Genomic DNA, 21,966 nt, shown 5'->3' with positions numbered 1-21,966 from the left:
CCCTCCCTGGAATAGGGCGTGGCACACAGCAGCCACGGGTAGAGTTAAGGGAGTGAGCTCTGTGGCCAGGCTGCTGGGCATGAATCCCCACGAGGCCACTACGGAGCCCTGAGACCTCGGGCAAGGTACTTCTCCTCTCTGACTCATTTTCCCCATCTATAAAGTGGGGATGACAATAATACCTACCATCATGAGGTCATCCCGAGGGACAAATGAGTTCATTCATGTAAAGTACTTAAAATGCTGCCTGGCACATATAAAAACTCAATCAACACTGGCTCTTCCTATTACTATGCTCGGGCACTCAATTCATGTTCGTTGAATAAATGGATGAAGGATGAACAACTGAATAAGAAGTTCAGTGATAAATGAGTAAGTTTTGGGGGGCCTGGGTGGCTCAGTCGGTTGAGCATTTGACTCTTGATTTTGGCTGAGGTTGTGATCCCAGGGTCACAGGATTGAGCCCTGCTTAAGATTCTCTCTCTCTCTTCCTCTGCCCCTCTCCCTCACTTGCTCTCTCTCTTTCTAAAAAATAAAAAAGCCCACAAGTTTTAAAAATTAAATAAAAACTGAAAAGTTCAAGTAGCACTGAGATGAAGACTGGAGAGGCAGGTTCTGGGTTTATAGCAATTCGTTCCAGGAGATAAACATGTTTCTCAAAGATGTTTAACTGCTGTCTAATCAAATGAAGTGATTTGATTATCATTATTCCACTTATATGAGCAATATTTATTGAGGCCTCAGCCAGGGAAAATACCAGAAGGAAAAGGGAAGAGGAGGGGGAAGCATATTAAGACAAGAACATTCCCTGGTTCGAGATTTTCAGGTGTTTTTTTTTTAAATTTTTTTTTTCAACGTTTTTTATTTATTTTTGGGACAGAGAGAGACAGAGCATGAATGGGGGAGGGGCAGAGAGAGAGGGAGACGCAGAATCGGAAACAGGCTCCAGGCTCCGAGCCATCAGCCCAGAGCCTGACGCGGGGCTCGAACTCAGGGACCGCGAGATCGTGACCTGGCTGAAGTCGGACGCTTAACCGACTGTGCCACCCAGGCGCCCCTCAGGTTTTTAACCTTCAGAGGGACACTGTGCACTCCCCCTGGAACCCCCCCGTCCTTCCCGTCCCTGTGGCATGGCACACGGCTGAGAGCGTGAACTCTGGACTCAAGCTTCCTGCAAGAGTCTGCCTCTGACTCGCTGTGTAACCTGGGCGGGCTACCAACCTCTCTGAGCTTGACCTCCTTCAAGAGAAGGAAGAGACAGCAATAGTGTAAGGGTGCTAACACACTCATGACATTCTGCGAGGACTCAGTGAGCCAATGAGCTGAGAAGAGAGCCTTGCACGTCCCAAACACCTTGTAAAATTTGGAGTGGTGATGGTGATGGTTGCTTCGAAGCACTTGGCTGCAAGGTGATCAAAATAAGAGGATGTAAAATGCGCTTCGGCAGGTCAGCTGGTCCCTGGTCTCTCGCAGAGACGTACTGCTTTGGGAGCGCGGGTTTCCATGGGCTGTTTTTCTTTTCCTTAATTTTTTTTTTTTTTACGTTTATTTATTTTTGAGACAGAGCATGGACGGAGGAGGGGCAGAGAGAGAGACACAGAATCTGAAGCAGGCTCCAGGCTCTGAGCCATCAGCCCAGAGCCCGACGTGGGGCTCGAACTCACGGACCACGAGATTGTGACCTGAGCCGAAGTCGGACACGTAACCGACTGAGCCACCCAGGCGCCCCCATCGGCTGTTTTTCTAAAAGGGGAGTGCTACCAGCCTTGAGTCTCCCGTTCAGGGCTGTCCAAGAGAAGTTTCTGTGATGCTGGAGACAGCCTATCCGGGCGCTCCGTCCAGAGCGGGGACCGCTCGCCACAGGCAAGTATTGAGAATTTGAAAGGAGGACAAGGGTACTGAGGAGCTGAAGCTTTAGTTCTCTTTAATTTTTATTCATTTACATTCAAACAGCCACACGTGGCTGGTGGTTACTACACTGGATAGTATGGTGCTAGCTCCCCAGTCTCTGCGCGACGGCGAGGTTTTCCTTCTTTTCCAATAAAACAAAGAGAAGGTGTGTCAGAGCAGAGCGGATTGCTGGGGCAGCCAGTTAACCGGGGTTCAGAAATGGCCTGGATATTCAAACGAACAAGTGCAGTGCGTGCATCTGATCAGACTGACCCTGCATGTTGGGAGGGAAGGTTGTTCTTAAACTCGAGTCCCTCAGCTTGTCACCTGTGGTCAGGAGCAATCTCTCTTCCTTGGCTGGAAAAAACTCCTGAGTCGAGGGGCGCCTGGATGGCTCAGTCAGTTGAGCCTCCGACTCTTGATTTCTGCTCAGGTCATGATTTCACGGTTTGTGAGTTTGAGCCCCACTTGGGGCTCTGTGCTGCCGGCGAAAGCCTGTTTGGGATTCTCTCTCTCTCTCTCTCTGCCCCTCCCCTGCTCATGCTCTCTCTCTCAAAATAAATAAATAAACTTAAAACAACAACAACAACCAGGAAACTCCTGAGTCGAAGCCATTTGACAGGCCCTGGAGGCTAGAGGTGTTCAACAGTGTTAAGCTGGTGAGCTTTCAGATTTGCCCTTCGGCCTCTCTCCAGACTGGACACCTGTGAAATCCCGCCTCACCTTTCCCTTGCACGCGTGTCGCTAATTTGCTATCTCTGAGCCACCTTAGAGGAGCCACCTTGTTAGGCTGAAGATGATCATTATATTCAGACACTCAGTGTCTTTCCTTGGCTGTTGCAGCCCCAAAGTTCTGCAGGCTGGCCACGTCTGACCTCTGGGATCCACTCATGTCGTCAAATGGCAGAGGGATCCAGCATCTCATGAGGCTCAACGCAGCCCCCAAAGCCTATTGTGTGCCAAGCTCGACCAGAGAGACAAAAATCGCCATAAAAGCTTATTTCTTGCCCTTATGTAACTTAAAAATGGGGGGTGGAGTAAGTTGAGGAAATGAATGACAAACACACAAAAACTACAATGTGTTGTTATTCACAGCGTGGCCCATGACCAGCAGCATCACCTCACCTGGGAGCTTGTTAGAAATGAAACATCTTGGGCCCTTCCCAGACCTATGGATAGAATCTGCATTTTAATGAGATCCCAGGGGATTCCAATGCACATTAGTGATTACAGTTTGAGAAGCCCTGTTACATTGTATGTTCAGGTTACAAGCACCATGACAGAATAATAATGGGCATTATCCATAAAGAGCCTAATGTATGCTGGACTTTAAGTGCCTTATATAGATGAACATATCTATAAGACGTCAACCTGAATTAAGAGAGCAATAATCCCCACCATTTATGGATTCTCTGCTATGGGCCAGTGAGTGTGTATGGCACTGACATAAGTTAGTTCATTAGTCATCGAAACAGTCCCATGAAGTAGGAATTATTATTTGTTTGCAGCTGAGGAAACTGAGGCCTGGAGCATGTGAAGCGTATAGTGGGTGCCAAGCTGAGGGCTGCTTGAGTTGACACTGTCACCACAGCTCTCTGGGCCAGGAGTTGGAACACATGGGTTTCAGACCCAGTTCTGTTCAGTTATGCAAGCATTTGTTGAGCACTTACTATATGCTATGCACTGAGGTAGGCCCTCAACACCTACATGGCCTAAGGCGGTAGGGAAGGGTTCCTGGGGGAGGTGATGCCTAAAATCAGTCCTGAAGGATGAACTGACTCAGTGAGCCAGATGACAGAGGGGAGGCAGTGTTCTGGGAAGAAGGCAAAGCATGTGCAAAGGCACTGAGGCACTGCCTTGCAAATCCACTGCAAGTGCATTTATGACCCCAGACAAGTCCACTCATCCCGCTGGGGCTCAGTTTCACCTTCTTCATCATAAAACATGTTCAACATGCCTGTTCTTGGAGTTCTCTCAACTTTAAATGTCCAATGATGGAAGAGTCCCTTGAAAAATCATGCTTTTGAAGTCTACTCAATGACACAGATCAACAAAACTGCAGGTACTATATGGTCCTTATTTTTGGAAATAACCAAACAACTTGGATGTAGACACAGAATATATACCCTATATGGTCATGGTGCTTATGGGTGATTCAAAGTGTCTTCTTTATTTTTTTTGTAGTTACCATGTTTTATTTAATGCACGTACATATTAGTTTTATATAGTATAAACATTCATAAAGATGATGAAACAAATTCTAGGGATTAGGGATGAGGCTTCCAAATGTTATTTCTTCTAAATCAAACCCCATCGGTAGCAGAACAGCCTAATGAATGTGAGCACAGACCAGCACCTGACTCCAAGGGTTCAGACACTAGCTCTACAACTTTAGTTACATGACCTTAAGCAAACCAATCAACTCTAGTTAAATTCATATAACTTAAAAAAAAAAGTTTCACAAAACATACTTACTTTACCTCATGAAAACTTTTTTTTTCCTACTGTAGTTCATTTATTAAAAATTTAGGTCACAACCCACAACATTAGGGGTCAAAAAAACTTTTACTGGAAAGGGCCAAAGAATATTTTCAGCTGTGTGAGCCATCTGACACAGCTAATCAAAAATGCAAAAGCAGCCATAAAAAATATGTAAACAAATAGGTATGGCTGTGTCCCAATAAAACTTTATAAAAACAGGCAGTGGGCCAGATTTGGCCTTTGGGGCATTGTTTGCCAATCTCTCCACTGCACTGATTTAATGGCCCATTAACGGGCTGTAACCCACAGTTTGAAAAATATTGGGATTAGAGTTGCTTTCACCTGTGCCAGATGCAGCAATGCTCAAGTTACGAATGGATCCTGTTTTAAAACTTTGTCTCTCCAGTTAATTGCTTAGTATTCAACATGCATGTTTTCCCTCTTAGAACCATTTACATGGGTGTTGGGATTCCAGGCCAATCCACCAAAGCCCACATACAGCGCTGCAGAAAACAGGTCTCCCCTCTCCATGTGTCCCCATTTGTCCATTGACTCTGGATTTCTCCAGACTCAGCAGCACTGGGCTGGGCATTTGATGGGACTTTTGTGCCGGACATGATCACTGGCCTTGGGAAGATGAGGAAGTAGCATTCTTCCTCTGGGAAAATGCATTCTGCATCCCTGCTTAGGATGTCAGGAACAGTCCTTCTCTCTCCTCCTTGCTATCAAGGTTCCCAGAGTGTTAGGCTAAGGAGTCCTAATGTTGAGGCAGTATTTTGGTTCTCAGTTGTGGTGTGTAAGCCAATCAGTTGTGAGATGTGTGGCTAACAATGGTCAGAAGTACTCAACTGAACACGTGATTCACTTGTGTGTTATTTATACAAAAACAAATAAATTAGAAGAGTGTGGTGAAACTTTGTCAAATTTTGCAGCTGCCTGGAGACACTGATGACCTTACTGTGTTTAGAGAATTTCCCATATTATTAGTCCATGGTTCAACAAGGTAGAAATTCAACTTCCCAGACTCCTTTGCAGCTAGGGTGCAGGCATATAACCCAGGCACCACTGATTTGGAAGCAAGTAGTATGACATAGATAGAACATGAAGCTGACAAGGGTGTTGGTAGAGACATTCAGCTTTCATGGGTAACTGTGACAGAGATCCTGCCAGGAGTGTCCAATGCCCAGCCTTGGTGGTGTGAGGTATCTGCTGAAGCAGTCCTGGGGTACAACTTGGACACTGCTCTATGTTGTGCAGCCCCAAAGCCTGCTTTTCTGGCTTTAACACCCATCAGAAGTCTTCTTAAGCTCTACTAAACATTTAGACTCATGGGACTATCATAAGCCACACATGGCCCAGCAGGATAGCATCAGATGTTCCTTTCAGTAGGAGTCCTTATAGCAATTCACCCATCCATCCTAGAGCTATCTTCTGCCCGGGTGACACTCAGGTGAAAGTAGATGAGATCCACTTGGGTGACTGTGAGAACTATCCTGGTTTATGAACCCCACTATCTCTTGTAGCAACTCCACAGATATAGTTTCCAAGGTCCATGCAAGGACACTGCCAGCAACAAGAGCCAATGAAATCAGGGAAGCCCAAAGCTCTGGAGATTTATCAAATATTTATAGTACCATTTTACTAATCTAGAGTTACTCTAACCATAAGCAATGCTGCTTGGTAATGTAGTTGATACTGAAATTTTTATCATATTTCCAGGAGAAAAGAGCTAGAGAATTAACACAACGTCTAATTCTGATGCGGAAGAGGAAAGGATCTACCTAAACTGGGCCTCCCAGAGGTCATCTTTCTGCTTTAAGCAGTCATAGTAGGTTTAACCCTTGCAACACAGTATTTTTACTAATGATGCTGTTTGTGTCAAGGATATCTCTGTCCACTTGCATTCTGATACACACTCCTTAGGGGGAAGGAATGAGGAAGAGTTACAACACAGTGCTTGGAATTCTACACAACCCTGGTATGTCCACTGGAGTATGTTAACCTTAGACTATCACCTGTCATATATGCCAAAGATGAGAAAGCATCAAGAACTGATGTGTTGGAGTGATCCTTTGGTAGAGTGAGTGTCTTGGAAGATGTATTCGGGTACCATTAACTTTTAATGTCTGTTATGTTTGCTTTATTAGCTCTGTTTCTTCAAGTGTAAATTCTTCATTTGTTAAGATGGTTTGATTTCTTTCAAACAGTTGGTGATTATATACTCATGTTTTAGGTCCAGCTTCCCTGGTAGACAGTGAACCACATCTGTTTATACAGTTCTGCTTGCAAAAGGGATTGCCTAAGTATATGTTTTTGTTTGCTTTCAGTGAGACTGGGGGAGGACAGAACTACCTAATTGTCTAGTCTTCTGGTTATAACACATCTCTGTACCTCTCAGGCATTGCCAGCTACCTCAGGCAACAAAATAGTCCAATTTATCCTGCTTTTTTTTTTTCATTTTTTGGCCATTACTGAAATCATCCATGGCCAAACACATCTAGGAATCACTGATATTTCCAGTAATGATATAGGGGAGGAAAACCTTGTCCCAGACTTAAGATGATTCTATTTAAATTCAGTAGCCTCAGAGCTGAGTTTTTTACATTTACATTAAGATGTTTACACTTATCATTACTAAAATAAATACTGCCTAATCATAAATCTTACACAATAAACATTGCCTTATCATAAGTATATAATTATATATAAACATATAATAAAACAAATATTGCCTAATCATAAATATTACAAAACTTATCTGAGTCTTTTGAGTAAAAATATCTGAAGTACCTGAAAGATTTTATTTATTGATTAATAGTATGATATGTTTATTTTGATATTGAATTTAAATTATTGAAGATTCTGTCCTAGGAAAAAATTAAGTAGAATTACCTAGTTCTTAGAAAATTCTTCAAAAAATTGGATAAATATTGAATAAATGAAAGCCAGAAATAAAGATGACATCTGAACTAAGATTTCTTTGTAAAACATCTGATGCTCCAATACAAAACAGGCTTTGTTGATGACATTGGTTGTATTTATTTTTAACTAACTTAACAAACACTTGTTAAGCCTGTGTAATGTCCCAAAATACTATGTTGGGTTCTAGAAAAACATATAAGAGGCAGATTGTTTCCCTCAGGGAGCTTTACTATAAACTGAATTAAGGGATTAAAAAAATTAGGTCACAAACTAAGGCTGGGTACCATAATTAACAGCAATTTATTTTTTTCGATGGAATCTGAAGCTACTGTCTTCCTGGAGGCACTTGGAAGGTCAGCATTGTATTTCACAGAGCATCATAAATCTCCAGTGACCAGGCTTTGGCACATATCAGATTCAGTGATATCAAAGATTGGATTCTCCTTGATACGGAATGTTTTCCTCCTCTTCCTTCTCCATGTTGAATTTGCCAACACTTGACTTGAATAAGATTCTAAGTCTGACCTTTTAGTCTTAGTCTCTACTCCATGTGGTCTGGGTCATGCCTGTCTGTCTCACTCTGGACCTCCAGCTCTTTACAGGACCTGTTCCTGGTACATGCTTCCAGTGACCCAAAGAGCTGCTCGGAAAGATTTTAGAAGCTCAAAAACTAGTCGCCAAAGTTCTGGAAAAACTTAAACTATAGAAATTTCATACTGGCACTGAGCTCCTTCAAAAATCCCACAGTGAAAAATGAAACTATCCAAAACAAATGTAGCAACTCTAAAGCTATGCCCACATGAAAGAGTAAAATAGTGCATGTAGGCCTACTTCCAAATACTCCAGCCAAGGAAGGCTCTTTTGACAAGCAGAGATGATTTGAGGTATAAAACAATCCATATTTCAGTCAACAAATGTTTCTGGCTTTCTGCTGGGCATGGACAAAAGCAAATAATATTCAGTCCCTTTTCTGAAGAATATAGTCTAGTGAAAAACCATATAAGCACCATGGCCCTACTTGACATTGCCAGAATAAAAATAAAGAGTTAAGGAAATGTTGTTTGATTTTGGGAGTGAGGAGAGAGAAATACAGAGAGAAAAACAACTCCAAATTAGAGTCCATATCCCACTGGAAACTTCTTATTTAGAAGTTTTGGAAGGGAGCTGGTGTAAACCCTTCACTGCGAACAGAAGTCATCTCTCCTCTGAAGCCCTTCCATGTGTGATTTCAGATGCTAAATGCCAAGGCCTATTCCATCAGGGAGCAGGAGAAATAGCTTTCTGTCTAGAAGAAATAACACACACAGGTTTCTGCAGGGACAATGGTAACAGCATTTTGGAGGCTCCCCCTAATAAAAAGATGTATGGTATCAGCTACTCTTTTGGGGGGTGAGAGGAGAGCTCCTTTTGTGCCAGGCATGGCACCAGAGTCTTAGCTACAATTTTGAATTCACTGCTTACACCAGTCCCATGAAACTTCTGTCACTCTCATTTTACAGTCAATGAGGTTCAATGAGGAAGAATGGCTTGTTCAAGGTCTCAGATAATCCAGTGAAGAAATGGGCAGAAGACATGAATAGACACTTCTCTAAAGAAGACGTCCAGATGGCCAACAGGCACATGAAAAGATGCTTAACGTCACTTTTCATCAGGGAAACACAAATCAAAACCACACTGAGATATCACCTCACATCACTCAGAGTGGCTAAAATGAACAAATCAGGAGACTATAGATGCTGGCGAGGATGTGGAGAAACGGGAACCCTCTTGCACTGTTGGTGGGAATGCAAACTGGTGCAGCCGCTCTGGAAAACAGTGTGGAGGTTCCTCAAAAAATTAAAAATAGATCTACCCTGTGACCCAGCAATAGCACTGCTAGGAATTTACCCAAGGGATACAGGGGGCACTTGTACCCCAATGTTTATAGCAGCACTTTCAACAATAGCCAAATTATGGAAAGAGCCTAAACGTCCATCAACTGATTAATGGATAAAGAAGATGTGGTTTATTTATACAATGGAATACTACTTGGCAATGAGAAAGAATGAAATCTGGCCATTTGCAGCAACATGGATGGAACTGGAGAGTACTATGCTAAGTGAAATAAGTCAGGCAGAGAAAGACAGATACCATATGTTTTCACTCATATGTGGATCCTGAGAAACTCAACATAAGACCATGGGGGAGAAGAAGGGGGAAAAAAGTTACAGAGACAGAAGGAGGCAAACCGTAAGAGACTCTTAAATACTGAGAATAAGCTGGGGTGGGGGGGAAGGTTGCTTCTGGTGGGCAGGAGGGGAAAGTGGGTGATGGGCATTGAGGAGGGCACCTGTCGGGATGAGCACTGGGTGTTGTATGGAAACCAATTTGACAATAAATTTCATATTTTTTTTAAAAAAGGTCTCAGATCCAGAAGCAGCAGGGCTGGAATGCAAAGCCAAAGCATCCCAAAGCCAAAGGTCAGCCTGGTTTCCAAATCCATATTCTTTCCAGAGGACCAAAGTAACACAACTCAAAAAATGTCAAGTTCCACTCGGCATTTTGTGATGACCTCCGCAAAACCAACCAAAGAAGAAGGGAAAGACGGAGACAGAAGTGACTCCATAGCATTTTGGGCCATGTTCTCTTTACTCTGTTCTCCCTCAAAGCTCACACATCTTCACATCTTGTCCCAGAAAGTCTGGAAACCTCAGATGGTCTCCCAGACTTATAGCCACTCCAGCTACACTCTGAATTCTGAAAGGGATTCCAGAAGAGAAGGTGGAAGCCGTGTAAGGGAAGATGTAATGGGGCCATGCACGGGTGTTGTGTAGGGGCAGGGAGTACATCACATGATGAGATTCCTATTCTAGAATTTTCAGTCTGATGGCTATGAGGACGATGGAGCTGGTCAGAGGATACTAAGCCTTACATCCTGGGAGACCATTTAGAAATCCAATGCAGTACAGAAGTAAGAGGGAACAAGGTACCCAACCACACAGTGGCAGCAATCTGGGAAGGAAGGGAGAGAGCAATGAGAGATGTTGCAGGTGCGGCATCAGTAACACACGTTGACCAGTGGCTGCAGGACGGGGTGAGGGGGAGGAAAGAGTGTGGGGCGAGGCCCACTTTTCTGGGTTGGTGGTGATGCCACCCTTAGAGATGAGGGAGAAAGGAAGGACAGCTGGTTTCAGAGAAAAGATGATAACTTCAGATGTGGGGTAGTTGTGAGCACGCACAAAGGGACATATTCCACGGGCAGCTAGGTTGATGGGTTCATTCGTTCTCTCTACAAAAATTTACTGACTCCCCACCTAGCACCAGATGTTGAGCTTGGCATTAGGTGTGGAGGGACAACCAGAACAGATGTGTTCTCTGCCCTCATGAAGCCGACGGGCAATAAACGAACACGTAACGAAATTATGATTATCAACTGTAGTAAGTGTTATGTGGAAAAGAATAAGGTGTGATGAGAAGAACCAGTCTGAGAGTGTGAGACTTGATGGGGAAACTGAGGCTGACTAGGACGAGGAGGTTCTGGAGCTCAGAGGAGGTGCTGTCTAGCTGGAGTTGGAAGGGAGTCATCTGGGGGTCAAGTGCATGTTGGTGGGAGGTAAGTCAGAGATGCTCACTGTCCCACAGGCTGTCAGGGGGGTATGCCTAAGAGCTAGATGCTCCACAGGCCGAGGCTGCTGGCTCCCATTCTCTCAGCACTAAGGTTGCACATTCACAAAAAGCACTCCTGGTGTCTCTGACTGAAGTTATTTTCTGCCCAGGGACAAGGAGCATTTGGCCCCCTGAATTCGGGCATCTTCGGCATGTGGAAATACACGTAGGGTACCCACTGATTTGGCCTAGACCGTGGGATGCCTGATGAAGCTAACTCCAGATTGGATTGAAATATTCATGCTAACTTGAGATTTTTAAAAACAAAACAGGAACAAAAACTCAGCAACTTTTGTCTAACTCGTGCTCCATTCTCTTCCCTGAAATGAGAGCCAAGAGACGTGGTTGTAAAAGGAAGCCCAAGGAAGCCCCAGTCCATTCCTGCAGCAGCAAAGCAGCCAATGAGCATTTCAAAATTGCTTGGAACCATTTAACAGAGAAAAGAAAATTGCATTGAGTCCACCAAAATGCAGATAGTATCTACAACAGAAGCAAAAGTGAACCTTTACTGAGCATTTACCGTGTGCTGGGCACTGTTCAATTCACTCACTCCTCCAACAGCCTTATGAAGGATTTACTTTTGGTAGCCGCATTTTTCAGATGAAGAAACTGAGGCATGGATAGGTTAGGGCGCTTTCCCAAGGCCCTCCCCCTCCTCTGACTTTTAATTGGAAGAGCCAGGATTTGAACCCACTCTCTGGATCACTGAGCCCACTCTCTTAACCACTCTTTTGATAAATGGGTCACTACTAGAGTAGTTGCAGCAAACAGGCTCATGTGGAAGCAGGGCCCGACTTGTGAGGCGCTGTGGGGAGATGGGCTCTGTGGGGTGTTCCCAGTGTGGTTTCTGATACTCTGCCTCTGAGAGGGTGAAACCGTCCTGGGGCTTTCCAGACAGAAGGGGACCTGGGAACAACTTAGTTCAGCCACTGGTTTACAGAAAGGGAAGTTGAGGCACAGAAGTGGAGGGAATGTGCTTGGGAGGGTCAGAAGCTGTGTCTGAGGAAGTGTCCCCTCCCTGGAAACCCTCCCTTCTTCCCTTTCCCTTAATTCTGCTTGAGCCAGCCAGTCTCCTGGCCACCTCAGGACCCACTTCAGCTGAGCAGGTGTTTACGGTTCCCCAAGGGAGTCCCCAGGGCAGCCAGGAGGAAATGAAGACACCTCCCACCCAAGGAGCTGGTCTCCCCCAAAGCTGCCTTCACAAGGGAGCCACCCTGCACAGCAGAGTCCTTTACGCCTTCAGAATCTGCAGATCCACCTTTCTGACCCAGGCCGTTTTTAACCCAAACGGGATCAACCCTATGCAAACCCATTTCAAAGACCCCACCTGGGTCTCAGACACCCCTTGGAGCACAAGATTCCAACCTGGACCCCTCCAGCGAGTTTCTGGGCACTGTGCAGTTGTGACCACCAGCATGGCTCCCCTCTTGTACCCCTCTGCCACTCTGGAGAAAGCACCCACCCACTGCAAGGTGGTGTTGGCCAGAGGAGCTCCTCTCTTTGGCCATCCGGAGCCAAGGCAGATCTTACCTTTCCACCTGGAGGTTGACTTTGGAAGGCTCCACGTTGGGATTTTCCCATTCCATTTGCGGGCAGTGCATGAAATAGCAAAGGGTGTACAGGGCCTCTGGCTCCCAGTAGAGCGCCCCCTGCTTGTGGTGCAGGGGGGTGCCGTTGCCATGGTGCTTGGCATTGAGGGGCTGCAGGTGATGCATTGCTCGGGACACCAGGTCACCTGTGGACAGAAGTAAGATTTCAGATCCTTGTCAAGGCAGTCATGACTTGCAGAGAAGATGTGCTTAACATCTCTGCAGAGATTCCTTTTTTTAAAAAAAAATTCTTAATGTTTATTTTTGAGAGAGAGAGAAAGAAAGAGAGAGGGAGAGAGAGAGAACAAGTGGGGGAGGGGCAGAGAGAGAGGGGGAGACAGAATCCGAAGCAGCCTCCAGGCTCTGAGCTGTCAGCACAGAGCCCGATGCAGGGCTCGAACCCACAAACTGCCAGATCACCCTGAGCCAAAGCCAGATGCTTAACTGACTGAGCCACCCAGGAGCCCCTCTGCAGAGATTCTTAATCCTGGGACTCCCTCATTCAACTGGAGTGGTCCTCTGGGACCTCCAGGTCTCACATCGAGTGGAGAGGAAAGCATCTGTTCAGTCACCACATGACTGTCCCTGCTTGCCAGGTTTGGGCTGCACTTGAAGCACAGAGGGCTGCTAAGATAATTAGAGTCCTGCCCTTCTGGAACCCACTGCTTCTAACAAGGCACAGGAAGCCCTTTGTGTACATCACCTTGGGACACACCTTCTGTCACATCCTTTGCTGTAGCCAGTACTGTCTTCCCTGCAGTCACAAGTATGGTCATGGACTACACTGTCTCTTGCCTCTGAGCCTGTGCATATGCTATTCCCTCTATCTAGAATATTCTTTTTCTCCTCCTCTCCAGGCTAATTCCTACTGATCATCCAGGTATGAGCTTATGTATTAACTTCTCAAGGAAGTCCTCCTGGAATCTCTCCCACTATTCCTTCCTTCCTTCCTTCCTTCCTTCCTTCCTCCCTCCCTCCCTCCCTCCCTCCCTTCCTTCCTTCCTTCTTTTTGGGACAGAGAGAGACAGAGCATGAACGGGGGAGGGGCAGAGAGAGAGGGAGACACAGAATTGGAAACAGGCTCCAGGCTCTGAGCCATCAGCCCAGAGCCTGACGCGGGGCTCGAACTCACGGACCGCGAGATCGTGACCTGGCTGAAGTCGGACGCTTAACCGACTGCGCCACCCAGGCGCCCCAACACTATACTTTCTTATCACAGCATTTAGAGCACTGTGTTAGGATTGCCATTTCTTTGTCAGTCTTTCCCAATGATAGAAACTCAGTCTTAAATGACACTTACTATATTGTACTTCAATTAATCCTCACAGCACCCTAACGTGGGTACCTTCATATACCCATTTTACAGACGAGGAAACAGAGGCCCAAAGAGGTCAAACAACTTTTCAAGGGTACACGGCAGCCATACGTGGCAGAGCCAGGATTTGAACTCAGATAGTCTGGCTCCAGAATCCACGCACTGAACCATGCTCCTTGAGGGCGGGGGCTTTGTCTTACTCTTCCCAGCACTAGCAAGTCCTGGGAACACTCTAGTCTTTCCCCTGCTTTCTCCAAAGGGAAGGAGTCTTCTCCTTCATCAGACCAATCTGCATGCCCCCAGGCTGGCCGCACAGGGAGGATCTTCCTGTGGGGAGGCTGGCTGGGTCTGGAATTCCTGTCTTTTCTAGGCTGAGATGGTGTTCCCCAAACTTGGGCCATTTTATACCACCTTCTCAAGTGCAACTACATCCAAGCATCATCTGTGCCATCATTTACTTAATTTTAAATGGATTCATTTAGTTTTTTTAAGTATGGGTCTGAAGGAAATGTTCTATCACTTCTAAATGGATGATCAGTATCACTTGCCATAAAAAAGTTAATTCAACGAAAACAAAACCATATAATTAATTTATAGCTGAATTCTCATACTGTTTTTTTTGTTATAAACAACAAGTGTTAGAGAAGTGTTAGGAGTTCATACCAAATAGAGCCTTTCTTCTTGAAGCAAGGAGAATTAAAATAGAATTTTTCATTTTTTCCTCCAAATTTTTATTTAAATTCTAGTTAGTTAACATATAGTGTAATATTGGTTTCAGGAGTAGAATTCAGTGATTTATCAATTACATACAACACCTGGTGCTCCTCACAAGTGCCCTCCTTAATACCCATCCCCCATCTAGCCCATCCCCCCCCCCCCCCCCCCTCCATCAACCCTTAGTTTGTTCTCTATCATTAAGAGTCTCTCATGGGGAAAAAAAAATCTCTTAGGGGTTGCTTCTCTCTCTCTCCTTTTTTTTTCCTGCCCATATGTTCATCTGTTTTGTTTCTTAAATTCCACATATGACTGAATAAAATAGAATTTAAAAGGATCACTCCATGACCCATGTTATTGAATGTACTTCTCTGTTCCACTCATCCAGTAGCATGTGTTGCACACTTTGGGAAACACTCAACTAATATATTTGTGATGATTAATTTTATGTGTCAACTGGGTGAGCCTATGGTACCCAGTTGTTGGATTAAACAGTAATCTGTAGGTTGCAGTGAAGGTATTTTTCACAGTAACCTTTAACATTTAAATCAGTAAGTTCTGAGAAAAGCAGACTATCTTCCAAAATGTGGGTGGCGAGCCTCATCTAATCAGCTGAAGGCCTTACGAGAAAAGACGTTGAAGAAGGAATTCTGCTCTCACACTCAAGACTGAAACATCAGCTCCTGCTGGAATTTACTGTCCCTCTACTCTGTCCAGGCAGCCCCTAGTGAGGGAAGGAGACTGTCTTCCCCATTCCCAATCCTTCACTGCCCAGCTGAAACCAGGCCTGCAGAGTCTATCACTTCTTTGTCATCCAGCTGTACCTTTTAACATGACACTTCGACCTAAAGTCCAAAGCCAAGAAAGTGAGGCCACTTCCTCAAAAGATTGACAAGAGGGCCATTCATCCCCCTTAGGGGAGTCAACTATGGAGATGAGGTCTCAGCTAAGGGTAGAAATGGCAAATATTCCCCTTTCCATTCCATGTCCATGGCAGACATGGTTAATCAATTGCAGAGCTCTCATGCACTAAGTGTAGATGTAGCCTCTAAATCCTTCTTGAGACAAGATTCCAAGTGGCCACTATTTCTTATAGGGGTTTTCAGAGGAAAAGAAACTTCCATGTTGTCAGAGTCCTGAGGCCTTAGCAGGTCAACCTAACCAGAGTACAACCCACTACGCTTAATATCTGGACAGCAAGCAGATGCAGGGGTTGAACAGAGAGTAGTGGGGGGTCGCTTCCTTACTCTCCCCTGCATCTTACCATGCCTAGCTCAGAGCCTGACCCTCCTGTCTCCATCCATTCCCCACAGCAGGAAAATATGCCCAAGAAACTGAAAAAAAAAAAAAAAAAGAGTCAGAGAAGGAAATTCTCTTTTAGAAGTAGGTGGACAGGGAAGACCCCAAAGGGACCTGCAGGTGGAAAATATGGAGAACCAGGGCTCAAAGTTAGGTAAGAGGCAGGGGAAGGGATTCAAATCCCAGCTCTGCCACTCCTCTGTACAGCCCAGCAAGTTGCTTAACCTCTCTGGTGGGAAGTGACAAGCCCCCATCAGGTGGTTGTGAGGGTCACACGCAGAATGAGGAAATGCCTGGCACACTGTTGGCACCAAATAAGCAGCTCTCTTAGGCTCACTGCTCTTCCTTCTCTCTGGATGGCGAGACGGGAAGGTGGGTGCCTGGGACATGCAGGGACAGTCCAGCCCATGCCCTGACCCAGTGCCTGACTTGCAGCTTCATGCTGGGGTTGACATCATTAGGAATCAATGCTACAAAGCTGCTCACCCCAGGCACGTGTTTGGGATACAGTTAGGTCCTTAACTGCTTCTTCTTCCCTCTTCTCTCTACCCTTTCATCTTTTAGAAACATGCTCCTCGGGAGAGAGGGAAAAAGGAAGCCAGAAGCCTGCTTCTAGGCTGGTCATGTCAGTCTGTCTCATAAGGGGCGGCTCTAAGCACTGGCAATGTAAGAGCCCAGTCGGCCAATGCTGAGCAGGAGTCTGGAAGAAAACAACAGGATGGCAGGTCCAGGGTGGGATTGGGCACAATGACAATGTGTTGACTTTTCTGATGAGGAGGATGATATGAGGTAGATGGAGGTGGCAGCAGAAGTGGGAACCATGATACATTGAGAACCTGCTACCAGGCCACTTATACACTTTCCAGTTTCATTATATACGAACCATATGGGACACACACCCACTTCAGAGATGGGAAAATCAAGGCAAGGGGCAATTGGCCCAGGTGTCACTCAGGAAGTAGCAGGCTGTGACTCCAACTAGGCCTCCAGGGCTCATGTTCTTTGTCACTACACCACAGTCCCTCCATAAAGGCACTTATCTAGAATCTACCTCAGGGCGTGGCCTTTGAAAAACTCTGGTGAAGTGTTTGAGGGCTAAATCCCAAGTCTCCCAAAACATATGCCATTGTGGAGTCCATGGGCCAGGGCTCAGGAGATTGGTCAGCCTCTGCTGACAGAGTAGAGCTTCCAGCTGAGGGGTCTCAGAGCCCGACTGGTCTGCAGGAGGGTGTGGGGGCTGATGGGTCAATCCGCATAAATGACCCCGCAGCCTCTTGGAAGATAAATTGCCCTAACGGAAGAGAGCCTGGAGGGGCACATAAGTAACCAGCAACGTATAGGCAGGAAGCTGGTTATGGAACCAACAGAAGCCTGGTCTCTCAGATCAGAATTCCAGCCCAGGCGATGGCAGAGCTGAAAGAGCTCTTCTTGGAAAGCTGTGAAAGTGGGTAGAAGCCAAGCAGCTGGGCTCTGGGGCCAGAGGATGAGGTTCTGATGGGCAACAGCAGACAGACATTTAGTGCTCCTGTGGGCATGACACTTCTGAGAGCTTTATACACATGATACCCTTTAGGTGTCACACAACCCAATGAGGTAGGTCCTGATAGCGTATCTATTTTACAAATGGGGAAGCTGAGTCCAGGGAAATCATTTGGCTAAGTCACACTGCTACTGAGTGCAAGAATTGAGCTTCAAACGACTGTGATTTGGGCCTCTTAGCCACTGTATCACACTGCCTCCATGATGGTAGGAGAGAAGGGGTCTTCATTCACTGGTAGCTCATCAGGAGCTCCAGAGATCATGGCTGACTTGGATACACCCAGAATTTTGGCAGAAAAGCTTAGCCCATGTTTAACTGGCATCTGTCAGTAACCACATCCTTGGTGGGCACAGAGTGGGGACAAGAACAGAGGCCATGGCAGACAGGGTCAATGGCCAGCAGCTTTGGAAAGTATTGCAGACTTCCCAGTTCTGCCTTTGGCTGTGATGTCAGGGTCCTTAAAGGTGGCCCTAGCTGTGGGCAGGGGCAAAGTGTGAGGTTTCACACAGATTCATGGGAGGCCAAGATTTCAGAGTGAGCCACAGCAAGGCCGGAGGAAGGGATGGCTATACGTGAGATGCTACCTGGGGACTCTCAAAAACTGCTGGGTGATTCTGTTGCCTCTGGTGATGTGTCTAGTAAGAAGTTGTTATGGCCAAGGTCAAAGAGGCTGCTGCCTGTATTCTCCTCTAGGACTTTGATGGCTTCCTGTCTCACATTTAGGCAGAGGAAAGGGAAACAAAGGCAAAAATGAACTATTGGGACCTCATCAAGATAAAAGTCTTCTGCATAGTGAAGGGAACAACAAAACTGAAAGGCAGCTTACAGAACGGGAGAAGATATTTGCAAATGACATATCTGGTAAAGGGTTAGGATCCAAAATCTATAAAGAACTTATCAAACTCAACACCCCAAGAAACAAAGAATCCAGTGAAGAAATGGGCAAAAGACATGAATAAACATGTTTCCAAAGAAGATATCCAGATGGCTAACAGACCCATGAAAAGATGCTAAGCATCAACTCAACATCAGGGAAATACAAATAAAAACCATGAAGAGATACCACCTCACACCAGTCAGAATGGCTAAAATTAACAACACACGAAACGAGTGTTGGTGAGGATGTGGAGAAAGGGGAACCCTCTTGCACTGTGGATGGGAATGCAAACTGGTGCAGCCACTCTGGAAAACAGTATGGAGGTTCCTCAAAAAGCTAAAAATAGAACTATCTTATGACACAGAAATTGCACTATTAGGTATTTACCCAAAGGATGCAAAAATACAGATTCGAAGGGGCACATGCACCCCAATGCTTATAGAAGCACTATCAACAATAGCCAAACTATGGACAGAGCCCAAATGTCCATAGACTGATGAATGGATAAAGATGACTGTGGTATGTATATACACTGGAGTATAACCAAGCCATCAAAAAGAATGAAATCCTGCCATTTGTAACAACATGGATGGAGCTAGAGTCTAAGCAAAATATGTCTGTTAGAGAAAGACAAATACCATATGATTTCCCTCATATGTAGAATTTAAGAAACAAAACAGATGAACATATGGAAAGGGATAAAAAAGAGAGAGGGAAACAAACCACAAGAGACTCTTAATGATACAGAACAAACTGAGGGTTGATGGAGGGAGGTGGGTGGGATATGGGCTAGATGAGTGATGGGTATTAAGAAGGGCACTTGTTGTGAGGAGCACTGGGTGTTGTATGTAAGTGATGAACCACTGAATTCTACTCCTGAAACCGATATTGCACTGTATGTTAACTAACTAAAATTTAAATAAAAAGTTTTAAAAAAACCCACAAAAATCTATTGGGTGAACTTTTCAGAGATGCTGGATTTCCAGTGAGTTTGCACTTAAGAGGCAGGGTCTGAGGGCCCCCCTCACTCCCAGGGGGGGTGCAGGTGGAAGGACTTGGGCTCCCCAACAACTGACTCAGCACATCACTCACAGTCCTTCAGGAGGAAAGCTGGACTGCAAACAACAGCGGGGGAGTAGGGGGGAAGAAATGAAGGGAGAAAGGCCCCCATTAGGAAAATCTGAGGAGCATTTCTGTTTCTAAATCGTAGGATGCATGGTAACCTCTGGAAGGAGAACAGTAAACTGCTGGGTGCTTGGCCAAAGAACCAAAGACCCAGAGACTCTGAGAGTTGGGTGTGGCCTCCAAGCTAATCCTGGGTGTCCTCCTGGGTGTCATCTCTGTAGCATCCAGCGTGGGAAATGTCACTGTCACTATTGTTACGAACAGTAGTAACAGGTGCCATTCACTGAGCACTACATTGGGCCAGGGAGAGTGAGTAAGCACCTCACAGGCACTGTTTCTAATCTTCATGTGCTCTGCAAAGCATGCATCATGTTAGACCAGTTTTACAGCACTAATCTGCAGCTGGGGGGATTTTGCCTCCCAGAGGACACTTGTCAAAGTTTGGAGACATTTTTGGTTGTCATACCCAAAGGCCTGATACTTGGTATCCTATGGATAGAGATCAGGGATGCTGCTAAACATCCTACAATGGACAGGACAGTCCCCACAACAAAGAACTTAGCTCCAAATGTCAATAATGCATAAGGAAACTGAGGCAGAGACAAGAGTCCAATCTGGGTCTATCTGACTCTAATGCCTGTGCCCTCACCCTATATCCTACTCTTCTTCCAGAGACGGCCCAATGCAGCTGTGGTCAGCTCCAAGTCCATACCGAGGCAATCCGGTTAATGAATGCTCCATGCCCTGATTGAGTAATTCCATTTCTGGGAATCCTTCCCAGTGTTAGAACCCAAAATGCAGCAAATCTTTATGCACAAGGATTTTCACCCAACCTTCTTTATGGGATCCAAAATTTGACAAAGAAATGTATGTTTAAAAATAGCAGCATGGTTAAATAAGCTCTGGTACATCCATGTGATGAAATAATAAATGGATGCAGTCATTAAAAATGTTTACACAGAACTGAAATAACACAAAAAAAATACTCCTGTTAAGTAAAGTTGAAAAACAAATGAAATTCACAATCGCATACTGTGAGATCAGGATTGTGTTATTTATTTATATTTTATTTATCATCATTATTATTATTTTTTAAATTTATTGTCAAGTTAGCTAATATACAGTGATACAGTGTGCTCTTGGTTTTGGGGGTAGATTCCCGTGATCGCTGACATACAACACCCAGTGTTCATCCCAACAAGTGCCCTCCTGAATGCCCATCACCCATTTTCCCCGCCCTCCATCAACCCTCAGTTTGTTCTCCGCATTCACAAGTCTCTTATGGTTTGCCTCCCTCTCTGGTTGAAACTATTTTTTCCCCTTCCATTCCCCCATGGATTATGTTATTTAAAAACTCTGCACTGAGTAAACATCAAAAAAAAAAAAAAAAAAAAAACAACACTCCAAACAACCTCCAAAATATTGACCAAAGATTTCTCTGTCTAGTGGGATTGTGGGTGGCATTCCCTTCCGACTTGTCTATAGTTTCTGAATTTTGAGTTACAGCATGCATGACTTGGCATTATCAGGATAATAAGCTTACCAAGGTTATATGTTTTCTTTCGTATACCTTCCATCTACGTCAGGCTGGAGTATCATCTTTCCATACATCTTTCTCAAAAGCTCTCATGAAAAAGTTCAGAACAAGAAAACTCACAAGGGAATGAAGAAGAGAAGGTCCATGATTTGGATCCCTGTACCACCCTTCTAGTTCCCCAAGATGCTGGGGCACCTCTGACCTTGGTTGGGCTAACCATCTCCTCTGAGCATCATTTAGCTGGCCCTGCACTTCCAGGTTCCTTGCTTTTGCTCCTCTTTTCTCACCTTGGAGTGCCCTTTCCCTCATTCTCTCAACTACTGAAGACCTTTAAGCTGCGACCAAGTATTACTTCTTCCATGCAGCTCTCCAGGATGCACCCAGTCAGAATCCCCCCTGTGTACCCACAATACCTGCTAATAAAGTCTGACATGTTACTTGTTTCTGTCATGTTTCACGGTTCATTGTTCGCACGGTATGCTTTCCCTACTGAGCCTCAAGAGCAGAGACTGTGCTTCATTCATTGTCCTGTTCCTGGAGGGGCAGGATGTGTGGTGGCTAAAAACATGCTGTCTGGACTCAGACTGCCTGAGTCTGAGCCTCCAACGTGCCACTAACTAGTTGCATGACTTTGGGTGAGTTATTTAACCTCCCTGTAAATGGGGATTTTTATAAACTAATGGATTTATTGGGTGGATAAAAATAGTACCTACTTTATAATATTAAATGAAGTAATGCATATAAATCACTTAAAACACTTGAAGTCTAGCATACCCTAAGTGCTTAATAAATATTCAGCACTATTTCTTTTTTCTTATCACCATTACCATCGCCATCATCATCGTATCACCATCACCACCATCATCGCCACCATTACCATCATTCTTACTACCATCATCTTCATCACCACCATCACTTCCATCATTAATGTCATCATCATCATCATCACCATCACCACACCATAACACCACCATTACCATCATCATCGCCACCATAATCACCACTACCATCACCATCATTACCATCACCATC

General features: G+C 45.1%; 1 protein-coding gene across 5 annotated transcripts in view; it reads right to left on the bottom strand.

The window, feature by feature from the left end:
• The window catches only part of ABTB3 (ankyrin repeat and BTB domain containing 3), a 316,171-nt gene that overhangs the window by 104,228 nt on the left and 189,977 nt on the right, over nucleotides 1-21,966 (bottom strand). For all 5 annotated transcript variants that reach the window (XM_047868093.1, XM_047868094.1, XM_047868097.1 and 2 more), the window contains one exon: nucleotides 12,469-12,673. In XM_047868093.1, coding sequence (XP_047724049.1) covers nucleotides 12,469-12,673 — 205 coding nt within the window. The remainder of the gene's footprint in view (nucleotides 1-12,468; nucleotides 12,674-21,966) is intronic.

This window comes from Prionailurus viverrinus, chromosome B4 (assembly GCF_022837055.1).
Source record: "Prionailurus viverrinus isolate Anna chromosome B4, UM_Priviv_1.0, whole genome shotgun sequence".
Taxonomy (NCBI): Eukaryota; Metazoa; Chordata; class Mammalia; order Carnivora; family Felidae; genus Prionailurus; species Prionailurus viverrinus.
Note: the sequence above shows the minus strand (reverse complement) of the source record. Positions and strands in the feature narration are given on the sequence as shown.